General features: G+C 36.4%; 1 protein-coding gene across 3 annotated transcripts; it reads left to right on the top strand.

Annotated features, from left to right (window-relative positions):
* The first annotated feature begins 1,079 nt into the window (after window positions 1-1,079).
* On the top strand, window positions 1,080-15,064 carry NAE1 (NEDD8 activating enzyme E1 subunit 1). 3 transcript variants are annotated; one of them, XM_084533783.1, is made up of 20 exons: window positions 1,080-1,231; window positions 2,262-2,365; window positions 2,456-2,516; window positions 3,451-3,481; window positions 4,072-4,143; window positions 4,428-4,507; window positions 5,660-5,769; window positions 6,106-6,215; window positions 6,775-6,837; window positions 7,083-7,146; window positions 8,157-8,248; window positions 9,534-9,593; window positions 9,679-9,812; window positions 10,823-10,898; window positions 11,241-11,280; window positions 12,311-12,397; window positions 13,435-13,527; window positions 13,921-14,035; window positions 14,107-14,156; window positions 14,830-15,064. In XM_084533783.1, the coding sequence occupies exons 1-20, from the start codon at window positions 1,176-1,178 to the stop codon at window positions 14,937-14,939; spliced, it is 1,608 nt and encodes a 535-aa protein (XP_084389909.1). In that variant the 5' UTR covers window positions 1,080-1,175; the 3' UTR covers window positions 14,940-15,064. The 3 variants fall into 3 exon arrangements, with proteins under 3 accessions (XP_084389909.1, XP_084389910.1, XP_084389908.1); XM_084533784.1 differs by having other exon boundaries at window positions 2,456-2,520; XM_084533782.1 differs by lacking the exon at window positions 3,451-3,481 and having other exon boundaries at window positions 4,032-4,143.
* The last annotated feature ends 30 nt before the right edge of the window (window positions 15,065-15,094 follow it).

The following is a 15,094-nucleotide window of genomic DNA, read 5'->3' as shown; positions in this document are numbered from 1 at the left end:
AACTGGAGCGGGTAGTGCAACATCAAAAATCAAAAAACAGACTAATTCCAGATTTTTTTCACTTTTTAGTACTTTATTAAAAAAAAAAGTGATTGCCTACAGTTTTTGATTTTTTGATTGATAACATATACATTACATTTCAAATTTTATATTCTCAAATGTTTATTTGTAAATGTAAGAGCTTGACTAAAACATGGAAAATAAGAGTTAAAAGAGGGCCAAGAGGAAAGAAGGTTTCCCTTTGGAATGACAGGCAAAGTGGCGCAGAAAAAGAGGAGCTGGGTACCTGGCCCCTAGGAGTTTCCCAGCCTTCACCTGTCATTTTTTGTTGGGACTCATCCCTGACTTTTAAAGCAGCTTTATGGCAGAACTCCAGAACAAACAAGGGACTACGTTTTTGAACTGAGTCTGAAAGAGTAATTCTTCTAATTTATGGCTTGACCATTTGAAACCATATGACTGTAGCAGTTAGCAAGAACAGAACGAGCCCTACTAAATATTCCAACAGTCACTGGCACTTCAACAGAAGGAAGGATTTACTGCGACAGAGCAAACACAAAGCCTGAGAAGTGAACTTCAGAGGAGGTGCTGTACATGGGAAAAAAAAAGAGGAAACACTGGAGTGCATCATAATGTCATTGGCAAGGTATATAACCCTAGGTTGTAATTGCACTGCTGTGTATTTTGTTCCAGTGGATAAATAGTACTAAATGTACTAAAGAGCAGCAGGATAAAAGTGTAATGTAACAGCTTCTGTAAGGTAACCGATACTGGAACAGTGCACATGTCTGGAGGCCCCTCTTGTTGGAATTTACTGACAAGTGTCGGTTGAAACGCTTAAAGATGTAAACGTTTTGTCTTTTTAGTATGATCTGTACTGATCCTATATGGAGACTTCCCTGACAGAAGCACACGGACACAGCTGACTCCGGCTTTTCCTATCAGAACACATTTTCTCTTCAATTGAGCAGCGGAGGGTGCCTCTCAGCCCCCGGCCTGACGAGGCAGACCCCCGCAGCGTTTTCGCCTTCGGGCTTCGACGCCAGCACGCCGTGAGGGGCAGGGCCGCCCCCGGTCGCCCCGCCGAGGCCTCCCCTCACGCCCGCCCCGTCACCGCCTCCGCGGGCCGCCTCCCGCCGCCCGGCCGCGCCTGCGCATCGCGGGAGCGGGCCGCCATGGCGCAGCCGGGCCGGGCCAGCCTGAAGGAGCAGCGATACGACCGGCAGCTCAGGTAGCGCCGCACCCGCACGGCCTCCGCGGGGCTCAGCCTCGGCCCTGCCTCGCCCCGCTTCTCGCCGCGGCCTGCAGCCGCCCCGGCGGCCCCGTTAGAGCGGCCGCGGCCCCTCGGCACGCGAGGGGCGGCCGCAGGGGATGTGCCCGCGGAGGGCAGGGGGCTGAGGCGGGGCTCGGGGGTCGAGGCGGGTGGCCGTGCCGCCGCCCTGCTGCCGAGGGAGCCTTCGTCGCGGCCCCGGGGAGCAGAGAGCAACCGAGTGGGCTGGGGAAAGGGCGGCTGAGGCTGCAGCCAGCCCCGTCCTGGGGCGGGGCGAGCCTGGGTGGGTGGAATTCGCAGCGCCTTGCGCGCGGCTGGGAATCTCACAGAGGGTTTAATGCCTTCCTCTGTGTCTTCAGTAAGCTTTCTGCATGTGAGGAGAGTAAAATCCCAGCCAGTATGAGGTCGGGGGATTGTGAGTCAGGACAGCGGAGACACGGTTTCAACTTGAGGATTATTGATGTTTTAAGTGCATTGCCTAACCAAGCAACTCCTCCGGGCTGTTTGCCAAGCTGCCCGTACATTTCTGTGCCTTGCACCCCCTCAGATTATAGAATTACCTCATTTATAGTGCAACTTACAAAAAAGCATTCATTAAGTATGTCATTTACAGTGAAACTTAGGAAAAAGCATTCCGTTTTATTTTTTTCCCAAGGACAAACTTTACTTAAGGAGTGTTTTGACCAATTCTGTTTTTTAAAAAGCAAAGTATGTTGCAATAGGGAAGGGTGTGCACATTTGTCTGCTGCAGAGTGTAAGGACAGAGAAAATGAATCAGCAATAAAATAGACTTGTTCTTTAGATGCTTTGAGGTCTGTCACAGTTTTCTGAAAGAAAGTTTATTTTACTTGATGCTAGTTAGTCCTTCTCAATGGCAAATGGAAAATAGTGTGCTAGCCTCCGTTTGTGATCGTTCAGTTCTTTTTTTTTTTTTGATCACTTTACTATAGAAAATGAAACGCAGAGTGCTTCTGTTTATATCCCAATATAGATTGTGGGGTGATCATGGACAAGAAGCTCTAGAATCTGCCCATGTTTGTGTGATAAATGCAACGGCCACAGGAACTGAAATACTTAAAAACTTGGTGCTACCAGGTAAGTAAGTGTCAGTTCTATATTTGTGTTGTAGTATAGCTGATAAGTTCATAATGCCTAGTTATTCACAGTATTTATTTTTCCTTCAAGGTATTGGTTCATTTACGATTGTGGATGGAAATCGGGTCTCTGGAGAAGATGTTGGAAATAAGTAGGTTTGTTACTGGCTTCTTAACCAAATTGAGAACTAACAATTCCATAAGCAGTTTCATCTCCATGCTTTTAAAGTTACATAAAATTCTTCATAATGCTAAACCTCTATATTTTGCTCCAAGTCTTCCTCTTCTTTGATGTTTGCGATATATACAGCATATGTGATCAGCAAGTTGATGTTAGCTTTTACTTTTTTTCTTTAGCTGCTGTTATTGTACCTTATAGATCTATTTGCTTCATATGTCCGGTTTATAAAGGCAATGGTCTGCTCAGTATGAAAATATTTTTTAATAACTTGTTTGCTGTCCTCGAAACATGAATAAGATTTGCTTGCATTTCAGCATGGTTAAAGTTATTTTCCTTAGTGGCGTAACAATTGTGGTGACAAATTTTTTTATTAGTTTACCATTGTGAAACTGTGACTGATATTTCCTTAGTTTCCATAGCTTTGAAAGGTGTGCAGACGGGGATAGGATAAGAAACTTATTACAGATTAACAAGTTACTTTTTATCTGTAATAATTTTAGATAACTTTCTCTTACAGTTCAGGTACATACCCCAAAATACCTGTCTACTTGTCGGGTTAAATGTGGGGTAAGGATATTTTATTACACGAAGAAATGAGTACTAATGGCTCTTTAATGAGCCCAGTGAAAATGAATCTGTAGTATGATCCTGGCTTCTAGAGGAGTTTGGCATGTCTTATTTTTCAGATTGGTGGCTCAGGCAGTGAAAACCTTCCTTTACAATCTGATCATGAGGAGAACATAATAAGCAGGGAGGAGGAAAGCAGATTTAAAGGGGAAGATTCAGACTTTTTTTTTTAATACGAGAGTCAACAACATAACATGAAGCTACCTTCTGTAGTGCAGACTGTTTTTTTTTTTTTCAAAATTAAATGTTTTTATTTTTTCTTCTTGTCTCCTTTTCAGTTTCTTCCTACAGAAAAGTCATATTGGTCAGGTAAGGATGTAATAAATGTCATTTTAAGTATATTGAAAGAATGAATATATTGAGTAAGTACTCAAATGTAGCGTTGTAATTAATGCCCAAAACATATGTATGGGTTAAAATCCCTGTATTCTTTAATTAAGACATTAATGTTTCATTCCTTGTAAATGAGAAGAAAAGCTCAGTTCTGGAAAAACTGAATGAAAAAAATAACAGGATCTGGTTAAGAATATCATTGGAAGTATAAAGTGGAAGAGAATTGCAGTTGGAGTAAGGCTTAGAACAGAGGGGTGAAGGAGCAGGGGGCAAGGAGGAATCACAAGGACAGAAGAATACAAAAAGCACGAGTAACTCCTACAAGTTCTCAAATGAACCTGGAAATTAATAAATAGCCTTCACATAACTTTTGTTTTGAAAGCATTACTAAAAATAGTTTTAAACAATTGTCTGCTATTATGGTATTTATTTTTTCTTTTGCAAACAGGGCATGGAAAATCTTAGCTTATGAAGAAGTTTGTTTACCATTTAGCATATGTAGTACTGATACACTATATAAACTGAGTTTCAAGAAATTAAATAACATCTTTATTGTTCCAAAACAGAGTCGTGCCCAGAGTGCCACTGAGCTTTTGCAGGAATTAAATAACGATGTTTCTGGAAACTTTGTGGAAGAGGTCTGTCTTAAATTATTTTATAGATTTTTTTTTTTCCTTTATATTGTGAAGACTGTGAAATGGTAACTGTGTTGTGTTTGTAGTAATGCAATTTAAATAGCTTCATGATAAAATGACATTTGAAGAAGATGATTTTAATTTATTTGATAAAAGTTAATTCTAAGCATTATTTTGTAATTTCAATAATACTGTAGCTTTCACTGAATATTTTACATTTAGTGTTGAAGACTTTGTTATCAGAAATTCTTGTCATGTTTCCTGACATATTTCTCTCTACTGTTCAGAGTCCAGAAAAACTGCTAGACAATGACCCTTCCTTTTTCAATCGGTTTAACTTAGTGGTTGCAACACAACTACCAGAAAGGTAAAGAATCCATTCAAGTTGTTTCTTTTGTATTCATTCAGTGGTAAAAGCAGGTTTCAACTGCGGGTATGTTCTTGCAGGAAAACTTAGGCAAAACAAAAATCTTCCATTGTGAAGGAAAGTTATAATAAATGACTGCATTTTTCAATGGACCTTTCTATATGTTGATATGTAGTTGCAAATCTTGTTCAGATCCATGACTGACTTTTAGGTGCCTTCTCCTGTTTGTGTCAAGTACTCTTATGTAGTAGAAATTGCTTCTGGTCCAAAGTTGCTATAACAATTATTCCTATTATGTAAAACCTAATGGATAGCAGGGTCTGTGATACCTTTGGATTTTTGCAAATGTATTTTACGTTTTGTTGTTTATCATATCACTCGCTCTGTTTTACCTACATAATAATATTGCATAGATGAACTTCAGTAAGACGCAGTGTTCTTGAATGTTTTTTTAACCTCTGGTCTCTCATGCTGCCTTCCAGTAAAAAATACAACTGAAAAAATGACAGCTCTTGTAGCATCAAAATGCTTGGGGGAAAAGGACATGTTTCTGTTATTGTAGACAAGCTTCCTCCACAGGGGAAAGAGGTTGCTGGATAGATGAATTGTTGTATCTTGCTTTTGGAAGGAAGTAGCTGTTCATACTTCAATCATTCTCCTCCCACCCCCTGCCTGCTTACATAAAAGCAATAGCAATTAAGAACTGACTTGTTTCTTACTAAAGCGATCCTTGCATGCACACATTTGGGAATTAATTTCTTAAATGCTATTTAAAAACCTGATTTGACTTGCCTCTACTAGAGGTTAAGTTTGTCTGTGCAATAAACGTATCTAATGTGTTTTCTTCTTTCACAACTCATTGAAAAAAAATTTTACTTAAGTAACATTCAGAGCATTGGGACAATAGAGTTAAATATGCGTAAGACAATGAATAATCATATGACCAGTCTATGTTAAATTCACATGTAAAATTAGTCTCCGTCAGAAGTTTGATCATATGTGCTTAAAATCATAATAATGATAATGGAATACTCATATAGAAAAATTCTTGTACGAGTTAACTCTTGTAGAAAAATTCTTATACAAGTAACTTTGTGGCTGTTGTTCTCTTATATATCTGAAAAACAAACAAACAAATGTTTTTCCTTACAGTACATTGCTACGTTTAGCTGAACTTCTCTGGAATTCTAATGTTCCTCTGCTGGTCTGTAGGACTTACGGACTGGTTGGTTACATGAGAGTCATCATCAAAGAACATCCAGGTTAGAGTTCTTTTTTTTGAGATCAAGATTTTTCTAAGTGTAAAGCTTCTAAATGTTATGTCACCTATTTCAACTTTATTTTGTGAGGTACTTAGTATTTGCTAAGTCTTCTATGGTTTGCAGTTCCTTACCAGCATTCTTTAAAAAATGCATAAAAACTATGGACTGCAACAGATAGTTTTGGAGGTTATCTTCTGACATTAAGCTTAGCCTATTATGAAACATGTTGAGAATTCAACAGTTAAACAAACAGGTGATGTACTGTGTTTGATGTATAGCTGTGTTTTGAGGGCTGAGCATAAAACTGTGAAATGCATCGTGTAACTTCTTTTGCAGTTGTTGAATCTCATCCTGACAATGCATTGGAAGATCTGAGACTGGACAAGCCATTTCCAGAACTGAGTGAACACATTCAGTCTTATGACTTGGATCATATGGACAAAAAGGTTGGTATGTGGTTTACACTATGGTCTCTAAGACACATGCAGGCACAAACGGATTCTATGAAAACGCTTCTCAGCAGATGACTTCTTTGGTGTTGCATCTCATCTGAACAGAGGCAACAGGAGAATTAGTCACGAGGTACTGCTTTTGGCCCAGATATTAAAGTCTGTATTTCAACCTTAAGCAAGGGGAATGTCTTAAGATTACCGAAGGACAATTTGTCTTTAGATTGATTTCTCCCCTTCTCGCCTTCTTTATGATCAATTACGGCTTTACTGCTACAGAGCTTTGTGGTGTGGATATTTGTACATGATATTAAGTTTTGCTTTGGAAAAATATAGGAGAATTTGGCTCATCTACACTTGTGTTAAAGTAGAGGAATAACAATTTGTTTTATAGAATTTAGAGGGTCTTATTTCAGAATCAAAATCCAGAACATGTCCAGTGTTGTTAAATAGTAGAAAGGATATTACAAGTTTATAATGAAAATAAGTTCTTAATTCATTTCCTGTTTTTATCTCTTCTAAACTTTACAACAGTTTCTCTGCTTTTCAATTACAGGACCATAGCCACACTCCATGGATTGTGATTGTAGCCAAGTATCTAACAAAGTGGTTCAACGAGGTATGTTGCAAAACAGGATAAGTAATCAGTTTGTTGTTATTACTACTACTACACAGTTATTTTTTCTAAACCAGATTATGATGTTGGCAATATGTTCAAAACAAGACGGAAGCATAAAAATATTACTAAGTGAAGTACAAATGAATGTATGTGAACCTTAACAGACTCCTAAAGTTTAGCAGTATGAACACCATGAGTTTAGTAGATATTTTTAAAACAAACTCTTTTTGTGGTTTTAAATTTAGAAAAGTGATCAATTGCCCAAGAGTTACAAAGAAAAAGAAGCCTTCAGACAACTGATTCGGCAAGGTAATACCTCCTAGGAGTGTTTCTTTTTTTAAACTGGCAGAAATATATAAGGCAATATTTGAAAAATAATCAGAAGTTCTCTCAGGGTTAAGTTTAAAAAAACAAACAAACAAAAAACCTGCTGACATATATGATGTGATTCTTTTGCTACATGATTTCATACCGATGGATCTTAAGAACCCTGATTTTGCTTATATAAATACATCATAACGGTGTTTTGTATTGTTCACTGTTTAAGATACAGTATGTTTTCATTTGTATGAGAGGAGAGGCATTGAGAAAATTCTGTTGAAAATGCTAATTATCAACATTGAAAGTGTGATAAAGAGGAAAGTGAGTGGCTTTTGACACTGACTTTTGAACTTGAAGTATTTATTTGTTCAGTTGGCCCACCAAATTGTTGGTAGTTGTTGCAGTCCTAAATGACTAGTCAAGAGAGAGATTATGTGGGCTACTGAATATAGTGTAGTCTGTGAACAGACTTCATTTATTCAGATTTTTAAATTTAATACCTCTTGCAGCTGCTAAAATTGAGACTTTTTTTTGAGATCTAGAAATATGTTGTATAATTAAAACATGATAGTTTAGGAATATCATCATTTAAAGATGACCTGTGTGTGAGCTGCTTCTAAGAGTGGTTCTGTTGTTTTCATCCCTAGTTTATGCTAGGGAACTGATCTGCTTGAAAAGTAGTGATGACCTTCGGTGAAGTTTTTAGTAGAGTCCTTTTCCTGATTGGAATTGCTGTATGAGTTCAAAAGCATAATGGGGCACCATAGCATAAGTGGCTCACATGCATGCGCACACATACAAAGATTGGGTGTGGGAAGGAGTGTTAAATTGCTTTTTAGTTTGATCAGTATATCCTGGTGATAATCCTTTTTTTGTTGATGTGTCATAATGCCACAGGGAGATCCAAAACCAATCTGTTCTGTTGGTAAGACCTAAATGATGAGATGTAATTCAAAGAATTGTGGTGTGTGTGTGTGTTTTTTTTTTCCTTCAATAAGGTATCCTAAAGAATGAAAATGGGATCCCAGAAGATGAGGAAAACTTTGAAGAAGCTATAAAAAATGTGAACTCAGCATTAAATACTACAAAGGTAAAATAACCATTTAATATGATAAGCTTAAAGAAATTTCAAACACCTCATTTTTTCAGAACATACTCTTCTAGGACAAAATCTTTTGCAACATCGATATTGAAGTAAAATGGCATTAGTACAACCTGAAAATTGAAATTAAGTGCAATAAAATAGACCTAGACTAGGTGGCACTGTAGTTTATGAAAACTCCTAATTTTGCTTGTTCATGCAAGGAAGCTCCATTTCCTTCATGATGACTGGAATTTAAGTATAGAATGAGTCAGCAACCAGAGTTCATTAGCAGTGTATTGCTGTCTTAAACTTTTACAGTTTAATTTGTGGAGGAAAATCCAGTAGGTGGCCTGGTATAATTACACAGAATTAGTAGTCACGAGTGTGGATGATGTCCAATTTAAATACATTGCTAGGAGAAAGAGTGCTTGAAGTTACGCTATGTTGAAGCTGCTTACTACAGCACTTAATGCGTATAGAAGTTGGGCTGCAAAAGACTTCTGACTCAGGAAATTCAGAACTTTCCTCTTGGAGAAAGTATATGATATTCCTTTCATAAACTGATCAAGCCTAAAAATTTTAGAAGTGAGGTTTTTATTGTTGCCTGTATCTAATCCTGCAGTAACTCCTGGTTTAAAATTTACCTTAATCTGTCATCCATGATAAGCTGCAAAAGCTATGTGGAGTCAAATCACATTCTGTCAATCTTCATAGGTTACATTCCATTTTTATTTCAACTGTGCTGATACTTGTTTGGACATTCAAGCCTACCAAGAAGGCAGCAGGTAAAATTTTGTGCTGGCATCTGAGCTACTGTAGTCCACTTTCCAGGATATTACTGATTTATTTGAATTTGTGTCAGACTCTGAACTGCAGCAGTTACGGAGTCACTCTCGCTTCTGCAGGCTCCTCTTCACTTCCTAATTCTTTTTGGCTGCTCTGCCTCTCCTTGTTAGGACGGGCAGCTGCAACTGTTAATACCTTGTGCTGATGGTGTGACCGCTCTTTTTTTTTTTTTTTTTTTTAAAAAAAAAAAAAACTCTTTCACGTAAGAGATAAAAAATATGGAAAAATTGTTTGTAATGGTCTTGATTAGAAGTAGGTGTCTTGTTCGCAGGCAGTGATATTTTTGAATGCATCTGAGAAGCACTGATGGCCAAAGGGTCAAGAAATGCTTTAGTACCAAACTCTGAGGTCACTTGGGTTGGATCCCCAGTGTAATGAGTATTGAGGTAATTGAAGAAGTTAAGTCTAGTAAATGGGGTATAAACCCAATTTATTTTTTTTATAGATTCCAAGATGTATTGAAGAAATTTTTAATGATGATTGCTGCACAAATCTCACAGAGCAGGTAATGAGTAATTAAAGGTAGGAGTTAATTGTAGAAAAAGTGTTACAAATAACATGGTATACATAACTTTATTGTTCATTTGCAGTCACCCTCCTTCTGGGTTTTGGTTCGAGCTCTGAAGGAATTTGTGGCAAATGAAGGGCAAGGAAGCTTACCTGTCCGGGGCACTATTCCTGATATGATAGCAGACTCCAATAAATTTATCAGATTGCAAAATGTGTAAGTATCTGTATTTTCTATAAAAGCAACTAATAATACTAAAGGATGATGATTTCAGACCTGTGTTTAAAAAAAAAAAAAAAAAAAAGAAAAGGGGGGGGATGAGGAGGGGCTGAGGAAACCCTGCAGCCTGGGCCTACCTGCTCCTGTCTGCAGCAAATACTATTTGTTATCTGGAACTAGGGCCTAACCCCGAGTCTTTCATACGTGCCAGTTTCCTGATGCTAGGTAGTAACAGATGACTTCTCTTCATTTCAAATCTAGTAAAGATGTTCTTACACACAGTGGATCCCATAGTCTATCTACTGCAGTCCAGAACATTTGCTTAAAGTAGATCACTGATTAAACACAGCCTCTTTATTTTCCTTAATATGATTGTCAGCCTGGTTACAGAAATTCAAGTTTCCTAGATAATTAATTCTAAATATGTAATTCTAATAAATCTCATTGGAAGGCATCACTCTGTAGATAAGCAAGGGCAATGACTTGGTGAATGAATATTAACTATAAATGCTAAGCAGCATCAGCATGGATCAAGATTTTAGGAAGGCCATCTTTGAAGGCATGTATCCTCACCATAAACTTACTATTCCTGTGCATCATGGATATTATGTAAATTATTGGGCCAAGAAGACTTTTTTTTTTTTTATTGCATTGTACTGTATTTTCAGAAACTCTTAAAATACTTCATGCCCAGTAAAGGATGCATACCTGCTGGTCTCATACTTCACTTAATCTTCTTCCAACTGTTAGTAATAGTGTTTTTTTATACGAACTGGTTTCTAGAATATTTATGCATGTAGCTTGTAAGTCATTTATTTAGTGAACAGCTCAGTTCTGCTGAGTTGTCATACAGGAATATGAGTGCGTCCATGATCTTCAGATAGCTTGCTTCCATTCATGGTGCATGTATCTTACATTTATAATATAAAGCAGGAGGAAATGGTCTTCTCTGTGAAGTCTAAGATGATAATTCTATCCTGTAATTAAGAATATTTTATTATTGACAGGTACCGTGAAAAAGCAAAGAAGGATATTGCTGCTGTGGGTAACCATGCTGCTAAATTGTTACAATCCCTAGGCAAGGTAATTACAAATGTAGGCCACTTGTGACAGGGCAGAAATACTTTTTTCCTGATACTCTGTAAAGAAATAAGTCAAGAGATGGCTATGAAAAGAGAGCTGAATTATCTCATTCCCTTAAGTTCTAATGAGATTTAATATCTGTGGTCTGTTTTATTTATCACTTTTGATTTGGTCATATAAAATAAAAGCAAAATACATAAAGAGCTATATTATTTACAAGTTTAAGATAGCCCTTTTTACAAGAATGAGTAGGTAATATCACAGTGAATGTATTAGTATACCCGAAAACATGAATTGTCTGCTCATTGTATTGTACTGGAACCAGTGTATTTTCTGTTCTAGGCACCTGAGTCAATTTCAGAGAGAGAATTGAAATTGCTTTGTGAGTATGCTTGGATTCTATTTCAGTGTTTTGCAGATAATGTAATGCTAAACCAACAAAAAGCTTCCGAATGATAGCGTAGCTATTAATTGTTAGCTCACGAGTTGAACTTTTCAGCCATGTGCTTAGCAGTTGCATTCATCATCTTCAGTGTAGAGAACACGCTCAGCATCTTCCAAAAGTGAGTCTGTAAAGGTTGGCTTTAGAAAAAGATGGAATATTTTTTTCAGGTCCAAACAACAGGTAGTAGATAGCCTCTACTTTCTGTAATTATTATCTAATCACTGTCATACGTTCTATGATTCAGACTTCTGAGTGTAGTCTCCGTACATTTCTTGTAGTCTGAAAAGTTAAAACAATGATTCAGGGAATAGTACTGCTTATGGCAGTTAGGTTATGTTATGGATATATTCATGTCAATGGAGCAGCCTGAGTAAGTCTCCTCACAATGGATAGCTTTCCTGTAAGCATGTAGCCAAGAACATGCTGCATTTACATATCACTTGCTGGAATTTTTAAGCATCTCTTACAAGTTACTCATTTGTTTTCAGTGCCAGGTACACATTTTGAGTGCCAGGTGCTCATTGCGTTGGTTCATTGCAGTGATAGTGGAGGAGAACCTTTATTTGCTCATGGCTGTAGTTAAAATATTAATTGAGAATGTGTGAGACAGTGGTAGATACGGTGAAAGATAGAGTATCTGTGTTCATTTACAGCAGAAGCTGATGGTTGTAACTGATGACTTGCTGTAAAAGATGCACACACTGTGAGCTGTTACACGTAGCTGCTAGATAACACAAGAGTTATGCTTAGAATGTGGAAGCAAATATGCACAAAGTATTTCTGTAAAAATATAGACGTAAATGTAGTCTAATAGATGTTATCACTGAGGTACAAGAAGAAACAGATTGAAGACAAACTCATCGTTGTATTGTTTAACAGCGTTTTACAGATCAAAGATAAGATTTATAGATTTAGTAATTGATGATGCATTCAAGTCAGTAATGCTTGTCTTTCTGCATTTTCTTAGGCAGCAACTCAGCTTTTCTTCGAGTAGTGAGGTGTAGATCTCTGTCTGAAGAGTATGGTTTAAACACCTTTAACAAGGATGAAATAAGTAAGTACTCCTTTATGGCGTATACTTTAACTGTGTTTTCAACTTGAATGGTTTTGTTATGAGAAAGAATTGCATGTTAGATATACTATTTCAGTATGTAGTTTTATAATTCACCATCAATTAGAATTACATTTTTGTTAACTGTAGAATGTTGATTTCATTTTGATTTTTGAAAGTTCAAAAATGAAGTTACAGAGTAATGCATATTTCATATTTTTCCATTTTTTTTTTATAGCACATACATAAAACGTCTTTCTTTAAACTTCTCCTTTTTTTCTATCCCTTTTATTTCTGACAGAAATGGAAAGGTGCTTTCACCTGACCAAAGATTTGATAATAATTATGCTGGCCTCTCTCAGTTCAGGTTTTTGTACGTGAATAAAGGGAAAATCTAGTTACATAACACTTTTTTTTTTTTTTGAACCTGCATAAATTAAAAAAAAAAAAAAAGCTGGAAATACTTTTTATCATCACAACTTGTTTAAATGAAGCTCATAAAAGTTCTCTAAATGTTTTGGACAAAATGTATACGCGTTTATAAATGCAATATATATAGTTTGTACATGTATACATTTGGGAATATTGATAACTTCAGTAAAAGCTCCTTGAATTAGCTGATAATACCTTTTGAGACTTAGGTAGTTAATTTTTAGGAAAACTACTAAATTGTCTTAAGGGATTTAAGACCTGTTTTATAATTAGTCATAATTAAACGTAAGTAGCATGCGTTTCAAAGCCTAAAATTACAGCTAATGAGTATCCTATTTAACACAGCAGCTGTCAGAGTTGAAACATGAGTATCTTCACTGAACAGAAATTATACCAAGTATATGAAACAGTTTTGTCAGGCACTCTGGAGTCAAAATCAACTATCTGCTAGATCAGTCGTTTACATTCTTGGTGGCAAACTTTCTTAACAACAGAAAAAAAAATAAGGGTTTTACAGTTTAAGTACGTGGGGAAATGCTTGATTTCAAGTAATTCAAACACTCTTTTTCTGTTTAATCTGTACCTGCTAACCACTTCTCTATTTTCAGTTTCCAATATGGATAACCCGGACAGTGAAGTAGTGCTGTACTTGATGCTACGGGCTGTTGATAGATTTTATAAGCAGCATGGGAGATACCCAGGTATGTTAATATCAGTTGTCGTCATAAGAGGTATGAAAATTCAATAGTTACTACAATACTAGTTACAAACTTCATATATAACATTTGTTGTTTTTTTTTTTTCCTTATTAATGCAACTTCAACATTGCAAAAATTAAACATTATTTTGGGGGGAATTTAAAGAATTTAGATAAAATTGATACCACTGAAATGCATTGCATGGATTATGAGTTAATTCAACTATGCTGCAATTTGTCATTATCATGAGTAACATCAACAGAATTATTAAATATTATCTATTGCTATTAGTCTAATATATTAATCTACTTAGAATTTTTTTCTTCAGAAGAAAAATAATTAATTTTGAATGTGGTGTTAAAGCTACATGATGAAACAGTTTTATTTATTTTCCAGGTGTCTACAATTATCAGGTAGAAGATGATATTGGAAAACTGAAATCATGCCTTACAAGTTTCTTACAAGAACATGGATTGTCTGTAGTGGTGAAAGATGACTATGTTCATGAATTGTAAGTAAAATATTTTAAGAGTCACTTTGTAAAACTGACTTGGAAATACTAACTGTTACTTTGCTGTCTAGTTGTCGCTATGGAGCTGCTGAGCCACATGCTATTGCTGCCTTCATGGGAGGTAAGAATGCTATTGTATTTCCATAACTAACAAAGCAACCTGCAGTTGTACTTGCTTGAGTCAGAATCTTGCTGTTTTAATGACTTGGTATTGTCAGAGCAAAGGCTGTAATTGTGGACTGTTGTCAAAGATGTAATAAAATTCTTCAGTTGTGGCTCCTCCTAGCAAGGGTTTAAAGTCAGTAAAAGAAACCAAGTAAACTTAAATAATCCCAGTAGATGCGTGTTGTTTTTTTTTTTTTTTTTTTTTTTTTGTTTGTTTGTTTGTTTTTAAGTTTTATTTAAAGGAATACTTATAGTAATTTTGAAAGGGAATATTTGCAATAATATTGAGTGTATTACATTATTTTAAAGAAAAATGTGTACCATGTAACTTTTAGGTTAAGTAATGTTTAAATGTAATTAATCTTGACTGCTCACATTTTAATTATGTGTAGATACATGCACAGAGAAATTATATTTAGTAAAGTGTGTCTAAAGCTAGATTTGAAGCTTTTGAGGTAATGGCTTGCAGAGCCTCTTCTATATTGGGAAGTACTGAAAGACTTTTTTTTTAACTAGGAGTTGCAGTGAGCACTTCTCCAGCAATCCCAGTGCATACAGTTCTAGATTAAGAACATGCTTTTTAATGGATTTAAAGTATCACCTGCTAACTATATTATCTTATTTTGTAGGAGCTGCTGCTCAGGAGGTCATTAAAGTCATTACAGGACAATTTGTAATTTTTAATAACACCTATATTTACAGTGGCATGTCACAGACTTCAGCAACTTTCCAGCTGTAGAATAACCATCTCACATTTGTTGCCACCAGGCTGTGCTGCTGTGTTCTGTAAATACTGTGGTGGTTTGCCACTGACTGGACTGTTCTGTATTACCTGCAAAATTAAACTTCTTTTGTTTGTAATGATTTTATCTGTTGTTTGTTTTGTTTTGTTTT

The sequence above is a fragment of the Aythya ferina genome, assembly GCF_964211825.1.
Source record: "Aythya ferina genome assembly, chromosome: 12".
Taxonomy (NCBI): Eukaryota; Metazoa; Chordata; class Aves; order Anseriformes; family Anatidae; genus Aythya; species Aythya ferina.
Note: the sequence above shows the minus strand (reverse complement) of the source record. Positions and strands in the feature narration are given on the sequence as shown.